The sequence below is a fragment of the Vombatus ursinus genome, unplaced genomic scaffold (assembly GCF_900497805.2).
Source record: "Vombatus ursinus unplaced genomic scaffold, bare-nosed wombat genome assembly UNPS02005236.1, whole genome shotgun sequence".
Lineage (NCBI taxonomy): Eukaryota > Metazoa > Chordata > Mammalia > Diprotodontia > Vombatidae > Vombatus > Vombatus ursinus.
The window spans coordinates 1,073,971-1,087,533 of record NW_020945014.1 but is presented as its reverse complement, the minus strand read 5'-3'; the positions used below and the strand labels follow the sequence as shown (position 1 = coordinate 1,087,533).

Below are 13,563 nucleotides of genomic sequence, written 5' to 3'. Positions count from 1 at the left end.
GTGCCTGGAACTGGATATGATGTCCTCAATGCGGTCTGACAAGCCCAGAGAACAATGGGACAAGTACTTTCCTCATTCTGGGCACTCTACTTTGGTTAAAGCAGCCCAAAGCTCTATTAGCTACCATGTCCTTATGTTGCAATCATAGTTATTACATCTCTGTTGTTCCTGAGAAGAAAACTGGGGTCCATAGAGGGGAAGGGGCATAGTCAAGGTCACACAGCTAAAAGGTGGCAGGACTGGGCCCAGGACCAGGGTCTCTTGAATCTAAACCTAATGTTCTTCCCACTCCCATTATCCCAGCCCCATTCCCTTGATCCCTTCAACTGTCCTGTTTTGAATTTTCCCCTTGCTTATTTTTGTTTGTTTTGTTTTGTTTTGTTTTGTTTTGTTTTGTTTTGTGAGGCAATTGGGGTTAAGTGACTTGCCCAGGGTCACACAGCTAGTAAGTGTCAAGTGTCTGATCTGAGACCAGATTTGAACTCGGGTCCTCCTGACTCCAGGGCCAGTACTCTATCCCTCTTGCTTATTTTTAACTACATATTTACCTATCCCTTTTGGAAGGAAAGACCAAGTTTCTTAATAAGAACTATCCTTCAGAATGATCTCCTTTTCCCCACCACAGCCCTTTAGCATATTGAGAGGTTGGGCTCTCTTGATCCCTGACTGTATTAGAAAGAGAATTCCATCTGGGTAAAAGGGAGCATCATGGGAGCTCAGGAGAGCATAGGAGTCTATCCCACATATATTTTGAGAGCTGGAAGGGTCTTCAGGGGGCAACTAGTCCAACCTGTATCTGACCAAGAATTCTATCTATAAATGAAGGGGGAAGGGGAGGAGAATGATTTGAAAGGAGTCCACTTAGGACCTAGAAGTACCCATGGGAGTATGTTCCAGTGGGAGACTCCTAGCCCATTCCAAGAATCAAAGAAACTCAGAGTTTTAGAGGACTCCAGGGGTCATCTGATCCAGATCATACCTGAATAGCAATTCCTTCAACAAGGAACCCAGCAAGTGGTCACTGGGGGAGGCATGATAGTGAAAGGCTGAAACAGGGGAAAAAGTGATAGGATTCTAGGCCCTGGGGGCAGGCCTGCAGGACTAGGGGAGCCATTGAGGTAGACCAGGGGTGGGGAACCTGCAATCTCGAGGCCACATGTGGCCCTCTAGGTCCCCAAGTGTGGCCCTTTGACGGAATCCAAATTTCACAGAATAAATCCCCTTAATAAAAGAATTTGTTCTATAAAACTTGGACTCAGTCAAAAGGCCACACCCAAGGACCTAGAAAGCCATATGTGACCTGGAGGCCACAGGTTTCCCACCCCTGAGGTAGACACTGGCTGAGAGCTTGATGAAAGCCTCAGTTTCTAGGGAAATCAGATAATTTCCAATTCTTCCTCTACCTCTCTTTCCAACCTTTGCATTAAAGAGTAGGCACAGTGTTTCTTGGAGGGCATTGATAAGCTGGTTCAGGTCCAGAGCAGGAAGGATGAACAAGAGCAGCGTAATGGGAGGATTGATGGCAGGAATGGGCAGTATTTAGGCTGGGAAAGAGAGGACTCTGTGGGAATGTGATGGCTGTGTCCATGTATTTGAAAGATGGCCGTATGGAAGAGGGCTTTAGATTTATTTTGCTTGGACCCAGAAAGCAGAGCCAACAGTAATGGGAGGAATTTGGAGGGGAGCAAATTTCATCTCAATATGGGGAAAGACTCGAAAAAACAAATGAATTTTAGAAATTATTAAATGCTTACTCCGTACAAAACATCCTGCTAAATAATAATAGTTAACATTTCTATGGTGACTGTTATGTGCCAGGTTCTCTACAAATATTATCTTTGATCCTCACAGCAACCTTGGGAGATAGATGCTATTATTATCCCCTTTTACAATTGAGGAAACTGAGGCAAATAGAAGTTAAACGACCTGCCTAAGGTCACAAAGCTAACAGATGTCTGAGGTCAGATGTGAACTCAGTTTTTCTTGACTCCAGGCCCAGAGCTCTAACCACTATAGCATCTAGCTTCCTGGAGATATAACATATAGAAAAATAAGACAGGCCCTGCCCTCAAGGAGCTCATAATGGAGGAGATAATACATATGGAAAGTTTCAGCTGTAAGTCAAATGGAAAGGTCTTCTGGTCCTTACGGAGCAAGCAGCAAAGCAAATTGTCCTGCCTTTTCTTCCATGTCGTTTCCATTGATGTCAGTTTCTGACATGGAACCAAAGTGCCAAGGACTTTTGTGGTAAGAATGTTCTTTGCTGGGTCTTCAGTAGCTGTGGTTTCAGCAACCATAGACCCAATTACATCCCCAAGGGGACTACTTTTCTGAGATAATGTCTTGAAGGGCTGGGCTAGAAGCAAGACCTAAGTATCACAGCAGCTCCACAATTGCCTTGGCAACCTCAGGTTGAGGTTGGATGGCCACTGTTGAGTAGGCTATGGAGGGAGACTCCTAAACATGGTAGGTACTATATAAATGCTTGTTTCCTTCCTTCCTTCCTTCCTTCCTTCCTTCCTTCCTTCCTTCCTTCCTTCCTTCCTTCCTTCCTTCCTTCCTTCCTCCTTCCTTCCTTCCTTCCTTCCTTCCTTCCTCCTTTCTTCCCTCCTCCATTCCTTTCTTCCTCCCTCCTTTCCACCTTCTCTTCTGTCCCTCTTATTCTTCTCATCCTCTCTTCCTTCTTCCTCTCTTCCCTCCTTCCTCCTTCTCTTTCTCTCTCCTTTCTCCTCTCTCTTCCATTCCTCTTATCTTCCTTCTTCCCTTCCTCCATATATTCCTTCCTTCCTTCTTCTGTTCTTCCCTCCTCCATTCCTCTCTTCCTCCCTCATTTGCCCCCTCTCTTCTGTCCCTCTCATTCTTCTCCTCTCTTCCTTCCTTCTTCCCTCCCTTTCTTCATCCCTCCCTCTCTCCTTTTCTCCCTTCCTCCATGTCTTCTCTCTCTTCCTTCTTCCTCTCTTCCTTCCTCCCTCCCTCCCTCTCTTCTTCCCTCCTTTCTCCCCTCTCTTCATCCCTCTTATCTTCCTTCCTTCCTTCTTCCATATCTTCCTTCCTTCCTTTCTTCCCTCACTCCTTTCCACCCTCTTTCTCCATCCCTCTCTTCCTTCTTTCTTTCTTCCTCCCTCCCTCCTTCCCTTCCTTCCTCCTTCACTCCCTCCCTCCTTCCTTCATTCCTTCATTCTTTCCTTCCTTCCTTCCCTGCTACCTGCTATCTACCACACATATACACAGGATTTTGTGTGCTATTTCAAGGATTTATTCACAAGGGGAAAGAGTAATGGAAATTCAGAAATAGCACACTAGGGTGCAGGTTCTGACAAGAAATCTGTTCAGCTCTGCTCAGTCAGTGTGTCCCCCAAGCTAATTTATCTGAATTTAACTAAGGACCGAGGGAGGTTGAGGGGGTATTCCTTCAGTTTTCCTGGCTGATAGCTCCACCATCAGGCATCTTGTAGAGTTATGATATAAATCTAGAATATGACCCCCAGTGAAGGATGCTCAACTCTGGCCTGGGCTTCAGAAGGTGGGACTTGTCTATCTTTATACAGTATATAATTACTGAGCAACCCCAGTCATTAAGGCTAGATAACTACTTGTCAGGTGTAAAGCAGATTCCTGTTTATACACAGGTGGGAAAAAATGACCTTTAAGTCCCCCCCAGTTCTGAGATTCTGGGATTCTTTATCCTGTGATCAACTTGCCCAAATGCCAGCTCCTCCTCTTAGAATTAGGGGATTTTTTACTTTGACCACAGATCATTAACTCTTTGCTAAAAAAACAAAACAAAACAAAACAAAACAAAAAACCTTTAACCCTCAACCTGAGGCCCTGAACCTTTCTGATCTTTTTGTCTCCTTGGGCTTAGGAATCTTCCACTAATTACCTTTATCTCTCCTTTTTACACTACTGTTCTAGTTCAGTGGCTTCTTTTCACCATCATCACTTCTATCTTTCCCTTTTCTTCCATTCCTTGTCTTCCCTTTCTCTCTTCTCCATACAAGGCTGCATTTAAAAACTTTTATTGATAGTTTTGCTTTTTAATTTATCTTAATTAAAAAAAAATCCCTTCTTCCTTCCCAATGCAGGCAACCATCTCTTAAAACAAAGAATAAAAAAAAAGAAAGAAAAAAAAGTCAATCAAAATCAACACATCAATCAATTAATCAATTACCAAGCATTTATTAAATACCTACTATGTCCTAGGACAGAGATGGGAAACCTGTGGCCTCAAGGCCACATGTAGCCCTCTAGATCCTCAAGTGCGGCCCTTTGACTGAATCCAAACTTCACAGAACAAATCTCCTTAGGAGGACCCAAAAGGCCATGTGTGGCCTCAAGGCCAGAGGTTCCCCACCCCTAGTCTAGGAGCTGATGCTGGGGGCACAGATGCAAAGACTAAAGCAGTCCCAGCTCTCAAGGGTCTTACCAATGTAATTAGGATCTTCCTATTATAATATATTAGGAAAGGCAACATGTACATATATAATTACATACAAAATAAGTATGTATTAACAAGACTAATGCTATATGCAATGTTCTACATCAGTAGTCCCCCATGGAGGTAAGAAAGGGGAGGGAGTGGATTTTATCACCTCTTCTTCAGGACCAGACTTGGTCATTATAATTACATAGATTCAATTCGTTTCTGTTGTTCTTATTCTTAACATTTCTATTTTTGCAGTCACTGTGCATAATTTTTCCTGGTCCTACTTACTGACCTCCATATCAGTTTATACAAGGCTTCCCATGCTTTTCAGAATTTTTCATATTCGTCATTTCTTAGCATGCATTAATATTCTATTATATTTTTGTACAATGACTAATAGCTAATACTTATACAGTGCTTTAAATTCCTAAAGTGAGGTGCTTTACATATATTATCTTATTTGATTCTCAAAACAACTCTGTGAGGTAAATACTATTATTACCCTCATTTTACATATGAGAAAACTGAGGCACAGAGAATTTAAGTGACATACCCAGGGTCACATAGTTATAAGCTTCTGAGGACATATTTAACTAAGGTCTTCTTGACTGCAGATCCATAGCTCTACTCATGACACCACCTAGCTGCCTACAATTTGTACCACAATTTATTTATTCATCCTTCAATTGATGGGCATGTGTCTCCAGTTCTGTGGCACCACAAAAAAGTCTTGCTGTATATATTTTGGAGAAGATGGGACTTTTCTATCTTTATACAGTATATAGAAATGTATGATCTGGAGAAAAGATGATTTAGGGTGTTAGTGGTTGTCATTAAAAGCTTGAAGGACTGTCATTTTGAAGGGCATTAAACTTGTTCTGTGTGATCCCAAAGACCAGAACTGGCATCGCTCAGTGGAAGCTTCAGAAAAGTGGATTTGAACTTGATGTAAGTGTAAGGGAGAACGTTGGTAGCAATTCGAGTTGTCAAAAAGAGAGGTGTGTTACCTCATAAAGTAGTGAGTTCCCCTTTAAAGGTTGGATGACTACTTCTCAGGAATAGGCATGGGATGGAATAGATCACCTCTGAGGTTCATTGTGACTCTGAAATACTATGATTCTATGTGCATGTACAAAAGGAACCTTCCTTTTCCCAAATGGAGCAGATTTGAGCTTCCTAGATTCTCTTACACTAAAGTTCTCCCAAATCTTGCCTGACTTGAGCATGATTCCTCCTCAGCCAGGAGCGATACCACCAAGAAGGACATTTTCCCTTTAGAGCATCCCAATTTGGGATTCAAATCCTGGGCTCTCTGAATTGAACTCATTGGTATATTTTTTTACCTCCCAGGCTTTATACTTGGTTAATCAAGAAGGTTCCCAGAGAATAATCATTAACCAATGCCAATGCCAATGTTAAATTGGGTGGAGGTCTCTGGTGGGTTGTCCCAGGAGCTATGTCCTTGGCAGCATTCTACTTAGCATTTATATCAGTGAATTGGATCAAGATGTAGATGGCAGGTTTATTACATCTATAGGTGACCCAATACTGAGAGGGACAATAAAACAAGGTTCAAAAATATCTTTCATTAGACTGGAATGAAAGGCTGGATCTAATCAGATGAAATCTAATAAAGATAAATGTAAATTTCTACCCTTGGGTTGAAAAAAATCAACTTTAGAAGCACAATATGGGGAGGTGTATTTAGATAACAGTAAATGAGACATTGATCTAAAGGTTTTGATGGACTTTAGGTTAAATAGGAGTTAACACGAGGACATGGCAGTCGAAAAAGTTCATTAAGAGTCATGTCTGGGACTGGGCAGTGGGAGGAGAGAATGTGACAGTTCTACTGTACTTTTCCTTAGTCAATTTTAGTTTGGAGAACTCTATTCAATTCTCTTTTAGGAAGGTCAAATTAGAGTTCATCCAGAGGGACAACAACCATGCCATATAAGGATAATCTGAGGGAGCCGAGGCTGTTGAACGTGGAGAAGAGACACTTTAGAGGGGTGCAGGATATCTGTCTTCAAATATTTGAAGGACTGGAATGTTGAGGAAGGCTTACATTTGTTCTGCTTGGGCCCGGAGGACAGAACTAAGAACAATTGGAAGAAGTTACAGAGAGACAGACTTAGGCTTAATATAAGAAAAATTGTTCATTTTCAGTAGTGTCCAACTCTTTGTGACCTAATTTGGGGTTTTCTTGGCAAAGATACTGGAATGGTTTGCCATTTCCTCCTCCAGCTCATTTGACAGATGAGGAAGCTGAGGCAAACAGGATTAAGTGACTTGCCCAGGGTCACACAGTTAGAAAGTATCTGAGGCTGGATTTGAACTCAGGTCTTCCTGACTCTAGACTCAGCGCTCTATCCACCATGCCACCTAGCTGCCCCTAATGTAAGAAAAGACTTCCTAATAAATAGAGCTATCCAAAAGTAGAGTGGGGCAGCTAGGTGGCACGGTGGATAGAGCACTGGGCCCGGAGTCAGGAGGACCTGAGTTCAAATCCAGCCTCAGACACTTACTAGCAGTGTGACCCTGGGCAAGTCACTTAACCCTGTTTGCCTCAGCTTCCTCATCTGTCAAATGAGCTGGAGGAGGAAATGGCAAAACCACTCCCGTATCCCTGCCAAGAAAACCCTAAATGGGGTCACAAAGAGTCAGACACACCTCAACAACAATAGCAGCAGCAGCAACAACAAAAGTGGAACTAATTACCCCAGGAGGTCATGGGTTTCCTTTCAGCATAAGTCATCAAGCAAAGTCAAGACAACCACTTGTCAATGATGTTGTAGGGGAATTATTATCCAAATATAGCTCAAACTAGGAGGCCTCTGAGCTCCCTTTGGAGATTCTATGAAAATTCAAAATGCTGAAGAAATTACATGTATTTATTGACCTCTTCTCTTCCTCCAGCTCCTCCTTTTCCTTTTCTTCTTTTTCTTCCTCTTTCTCATCCTTCTCCTTCTCTTTCTCTCTCCTCCTCCCTTTCCTTTTCCTCCTACTTCTTTCTCTTCCTCCTCCTTCCCTTTCTTCTTCTTTCTTTCTTGCTCTCCTTCTGTTTCTTGTCCTCTTCCTCTTTTTATTTTCTTTATTACTTTCATTACCACTATAATTACCCCATTCATCCATCTGTCCCTGAGCATGGACTTATATAGCCCTCCTTTGAACATAGCCATTATCTAATAATCGTCGTGGATGGGAAGAGTTTGCCATCGGCTTCCTTGATAATCCTTCCTGCTGCCTTTGCCTCGGTGCTGACTTTCGTGTCCCGTGTCCCAACAGGAGACCCTGCAGCCGAGGAGTGGTCCCCGTGGAGTGTCTGCTCGACTACATGTGGTGAGGGCTGGCAGACCCGGACCCGTTTCTGCGTTTCCTCATCCTACAGCACCCAGTGTAGTGGACCCCTGCGGGAGCAGAGACAGTGCAATAACTCAGCCATCTGTCCAGGTGAGTCCTCCCTCCAAGGTAGGGTTGGAATACTAGGTCATGGGAGCCTCTGGTTGAAGAAAAAGTCTCAACTCCTGATTTCTGGAACTTGGTCTTGGAATAGGAAGACACGGCCCCTATCTTTAGGGGAAACATAAATCCTCCCCTCAGCAATCCCTAGGCATGGAGGGGAGAAATAGCCCGTGGCCTGAAGGAGCCTCTGGCCTAAGAAGGAGGTATAAGGCCTGTCCTTAGGCGCCCCTGGTTTGAGGAGGAGAAACAGTGTAAGTACACTTTCAGACCTGGATGGAGTCTGTCCTACATTGTGTTGGCTTGACCAGAGGGGTGAATTGAATCAGGGAAAGCTTTATGATGAAGGTTGGTTTTCAGGAGAGGAGAAGGGTATAGTTAGGGAAGGAACAGGCCAGCAGGGAGCTTGGCCTCAGTGAATGGTGTGTAGATTTCCTTGATGGGGGTTGTAGATACAGTCTGTACTATTGCAGAGGCAGGGGAATTTCCTGATGACCTTACCCTTTCCTCACAGTTCATGGGACTTGGGATGAGTGGTCACCCTGGAGTTTGTGTTCATCTACCTGTGGGAGGGGCTTCCGGGACCGTACCCGCACCTGCCGCCCACCTCAGTTTGGAGGCAACCCTTGTGAAGGTCCGGAGAAACAGACCAAGTTCTGCAATATCGCCCTGTGCCCTGGTAAGTTGGAGGGAGACAGAGGGGCTGGTCTGGCCAGGCTGGGGTGGCTGATGGAGATAGGGCGAAGCTCCTCAGCAGGTTTTGAGCAGGGCCTCCCTAGAGGCAGGAATAAAGATTAGGCGACCCTTGGATATACCAGGGCATATGGCATGATACCAGGGATCTCTCTTTCATGGTCTTCTTGCTCCTCTGTTACCCAATGCTGTTCATTTCATCAATTCTATTCACGATACCACAGTGTCTGCCTAAGAGGAAGAGATCTTGCTATCAGCAGCCAAGCGGTCATTGCATTTGCAATGGTCATTGTAGCTGTTGGCAAAGCCACGGAAGCAGATGATGTCGCCATCTGAGTGTTCTGACACAGAAGATAGAAAAAGTCCTTTGGATATGATCTATGGATAATTGCAGATTAATACAAGAAAATCATATTTGGGTAAAGGGCAGGAGTGGAAGCAGGACATGACAGCTCTTCTTTACTACCATCATGCCCAAACCCATCACCATCATCGCCATCACTGCCATCTTTCTGCTGTTTCATTTTTGTCTTTGTATATTCCCAGCACCCAGTGTATTGGGACTGGTGCACAGGAGATGCTTAATAAATACCTGTTGGTCATTCATCGTCTCTGTTATTACCAGAGTAATATTACCATTACCGACATCATTCATTCATTCATCATTTATTCAACAAATTTTATGAAGTGCCTTCTCTGTGCCAGGCACTATTCCAGGTGCTGAATTACAATGCCCCAATCAAAAAGAGTCTTTGCCCTGAAGGAATATACATTCTACCATCATCACTGTCTTCACCACTAATAAGATATCACCGTCCTTATCCAAAGCCCCAATGTTCATTTCAAGGTAGTAAACTTTGTTGTTGTTACTTAGTCATTTTCAGTCATGTTTGACTCATCGTGACACCACTCTGGGGTTTTCTTGTAATTTTTTTTGAGGCAGTTGGGATTAAGTGACTTACCTAGGGTCACACAGCTCGTAAGTGTCTGCAGCTGGATTTGAACTCGGGTCCTCTTGACTTCAGGGCCAGAGCTCTGTCTACTGCGCCACCTAGCTGCCCCACTTTGGGGTTTTCTGGGCAAAGATACTAGATGGTTTGCCATTTTTTTCTCTAGCTCATTTTACAGATGAGGAAACGGAGGCAAGCAAGGTTAAGGGACTTGCCCAGGGTCATACAGCTAGTACGTGTGTGAGGCAGGACTGGAACTCAGGAAGATGAGTCTTCCTGACTCCAGGCCTGGTGCTTTTTGCACTATGGTGCCACCTAGCAGGCCAGTGATGAACTACTTAGCATAAAAGAGATGTGGTCCAGAGAGCATGCATGAGTAGGCCTACTGAAAGTCCCAAACAGTGCTGTGGGGGTGAAGTTGGTTAAGGAAGATCTCATGGCAGAAATGAGATTGAAGGTAGAGTAATATCCATTTCCTTTATTCACTTTCTCTTTAGCTGTTTCCAGTCTTGAACCCTGATCCCTAAACCAGCTAGGCCCATCTCCAAGAAGGTAGACCTTGAGCCAATGTCTCTTGAAGCAGGTGACCCCTCGGCTCCTGATGCTGGCATTTAAAGGTGAAGGACAGGGGCCCGTGGGCTTTCCTGGCTGCCATGGGCGTGGCTTTATGCAATCACAATCTCACTTGTTTCCTTAACAAAAAGAAAGCAGAGAGAAATAGCTTAGAGGAAGAGAAAGAGCTTTAAAAATAGCCATGGGGATTAAGCAGGCTCCTGGCCAGCTCTGCAAATTGCTTCAATACAAATGCTCTGCTCCTCCCTGCCCCCTCTGCCTCTGGCTGCTAAGAAATCCTCCCAGAGATGTCTCTCCTCTTCCTTCTGTTTGGCTGTGCTTCTCCCTTTAGCTCTGTGTCTACCTGTCTCTTCTCTCCATCTCTATTTCTTAATGTATCTCTTATAAAAGTTTCTATTTCTTATTCTTTGTGTCTGTCTTTCATTCTCTGTCTTTTGTCCATCCATCTTTCTGTCTTTTGTCCATCCATCTCTCTGTCCCTGTCTTTCTCTGCTTCCACTTCTGTCTGTTATTCTGTCTCTCTGTGTCTCTATCTCTGTCTCTGTGGCTCTGTCTCTGTCTCTTTGGCTCTCTGTCTCTCCATCCTACTATCATGGATCACTTCTTCACCTCAGTCCCCCAACCTCCCCTGCCCCAAGTTGACACTCTGCTACTCTTATCTGTCATGCTGTCTTCCATTTTGGTCGCTATCCATTTTGGTACTTGTTCCTCAGAGTCCTGGCCCTTGGGTGCTGGCTGCTGGGGACAGAATCCCTTCCATCCTTGACCATCATTTCTGCTTCGGGGTCAGTCATGAGACAATTAGAGGTTTCCCCCATCATATTTTCCCCATTGCTCATCTCTGTAGCCTCTTATTTAGAGTATAAGAACCTGGCTCTCATGCCCAGTGTCAGAGAAGCCTTGAAGGGCAGGGATGTCCACAACATTCCTAAACTCCATGAACTTCTATCAATGGCAAATTAGAGAGCCATTCTAGAAGATTCTCATTTTGGAACCTGTTTCTAGTCTTATCCTTGAAAGAGAAAGGATATCCCAGAACCAGGCCTCAAGCTAGCTCCTAGCAACTCTGAGGAATAGAGGAGATAAGAGACTCATGGGCTGGTGTTTGGGATAATATGGGCATTCTTGAGCTCTTGGGCCTCACAGCCCTTAAATGAGTTGTCTTTTGGGGGCTCAACTCAATTTATGTCCTTCACCTTTGAAAACTATTGCCATTTGTCTTATTCCTTTCCTCCCATGGGAGAGTTTGTTACAAAAGCAACAGATCCTATTTGATGCTGTTGGTGATGCTGCTGATGGTGGCGGTGGAGGTCATTGGGGTTGGTAGTAGTGACCTAGCTAATGAAGATGACAGTGGTAATTGTTAATGGAGACAATAATGGTGATGAAAATGGTGATGGTAATGGTAATGATGAATGACAGAGACAGTGATGGTGATGATAGTAGTAGCTATTGTGATGGTGGTAATGTTGACAGTGGTCATGGTGGCAATGGTGATGATAATGATGGTGACAGTGGGGATGGTAGCAGTGATGATGATAGTAGTATTGGTGATGGGGGTGATGCTGTTGATGATAACAATGTTGATGATGGTGGTGGTGAAGGTATTGGTTGTGATGGTGATAATAGCTTTGGTTACATGAAGTCCGAAGTGTTCACTAACACATTATATGACAATAGGGGTCCTCAAATATCTCAACAGACTAGAATTATAAGTCACTATCTAAAAATAGGAAATTTAATAGAGGTAAATATAGAGCCATATCCTTGGATTAAAGCCAACAATCCCACAAGTACAAAATGGGGAAACCATGAATTGTTACCAGTTCAGCTAAACAAAGTTGATGAAAAGACTGGCGACCATGTCCTATGAAAAATAGTTGAAAACAGTTGAAATGTTTGACTTGTCAAAGAAAAGACTTGGGAGTGGGGCCTGATGATTTGTCTTCAAGTCTTTGAAGGGATGTCTTGTGACTGATGAATTGAATTTGTTCTCCTTGATCCCAAGAGGGCAAAACCAGAAACAATGGCAAGAATTGGTGAGGAGTAATTTAAGTCATGAGAGAAAGATAAAGTTCCTTAATTTTTTAGGGAGGAGGAGGATCAGACCTGTGCTTTCATTGGCCTAGGGAACTACTGGTTAGGACCTTTCTCCACCGACACACATGGTACCAGCTTTAGAACTTACAGTCTTTGAGCGTTGCTTGGAGTCCTGAGAGAGGTTAATGACTTACCCAGGGTCACACAGCCAATATTTGTCAGTGGCAGGACTTGAACCCAGATCTTCCCTGACCTAGAGAGTGGTTCTCTAACCACTATATCACACGGTCTCTACGAACAATTAAAAACTATCCAAAAATACAACAGTCTTCGTCATAAGGTAGTGATCCTTCCTCCCCATAGAAATATTCAAGGACAGATTGGCTGACCACTTGTGATGGATACTATAGAAGTGATTTTTTTTCTTAGATATAGGTTGGACTGGATGCCCTCTGAAGTACATTCTAGCTTAGACATTCTATGTTGTTGACATTGGAGCACTCTGCCCCGAGGCACCTTTCCTTTGAGAGGATGGTAATCTGTTGGCCCCTAGGATTGGCCTCCAGGATTGGCCTCCCTCAGATGAGTCTCACCCTTCCAATCCTATTCCAGTTCTGAGATACTCCTGAGAGGCAGGGGAATGGTCAGAAACAGCTGGACCCATGCAGCTTGACAGCCCCAAATACTGTTCCACCAGGGAATGGTAAGCCCAAGAAAGATATTCATGCTCTGTGTTCTGTCCCTTTTTCTCCCCCTGGGCCGGGCAGTGGATGGCAACTGGAATGAGTGGTCAAGCTGGAGTTCCTGCTCATCTAGCTGTTCCAATGGCACCCAGCAGCGCACGAGGGAGTGCAATGGACCCTCTTATGGAGGGGCTGAGTGCCAGGGTCACTGGGCCGAGACTCGAGATTGCTTCCTCCGGCAGTGCCCAGGTCAGTATCCATCCCCCAAAGGATGGCACATGGGAGGAAGGGAGGGCCAAGGGGAGATGGGCCAAGGGGAGATGGGCCAAGGGGAGATGGGACCAAGGGGAGGTGGGCCAAGGGGAGATGGGCCAAGGGCATGAGGGTGAACTTCACTCAGGGCTGTGGAATGTGGGTCCTCAGCCTCATAAGCCTCAGCTGGGACCTAATCTTCTCTTGTCCTAGTCTTCGGTTCTCTGGGTTTCTACTTCTCCAATATTTCTATATTTCCATCTCTTCCTATCTTTATTTCTTTTTGTTTGTTTCTGGATCTCTTTGTGTTCCTGCCTTGGTGATGCTATGTTTGTTCACCTGTGACTCTGTCCCTGTGTCTCCGTGTCTTTCTGTCCTTCTGTGTTTCTGGGTCTCTAAACTGCCATGATTCTGTGTCTTTGTCTACATTATCTGTATTGTTCTGCTTGTCTCTTTGTCCTATCTCTTCATCCTTTCCTTTATG

General features: G+C 44.3%; 1 protein-coding gene across 1 annotated transcript in view; it reads left to right on the top strand.

Annotated features, from left to right (window-relative positions):
- The window catches only part of ADGRB1 (adhesion G protein-coupled receptor B1), a 204,560-nt gene that overhangs the window by 49,989 nt on the left and 141,008 nt on the right, over nt 1-13,563 (top strand). The window contains exons 4-6 of the mRNA XM_027845202.1: nt 7,715-7,879; nt 8,403-8,594; nt 12,912-13,076. Of these exons, the coding sequence (XP_027701003.1) occupies nt 7,715-7,879; nt 8,403-8,594; nt 12,912-13,076 (522 nt within the window). The remainder of the gene's footprint in view (nt 1-7,714; nt 7,880-8,402; nt 8,595-12,911; nt 13,077-13,563) is intronic.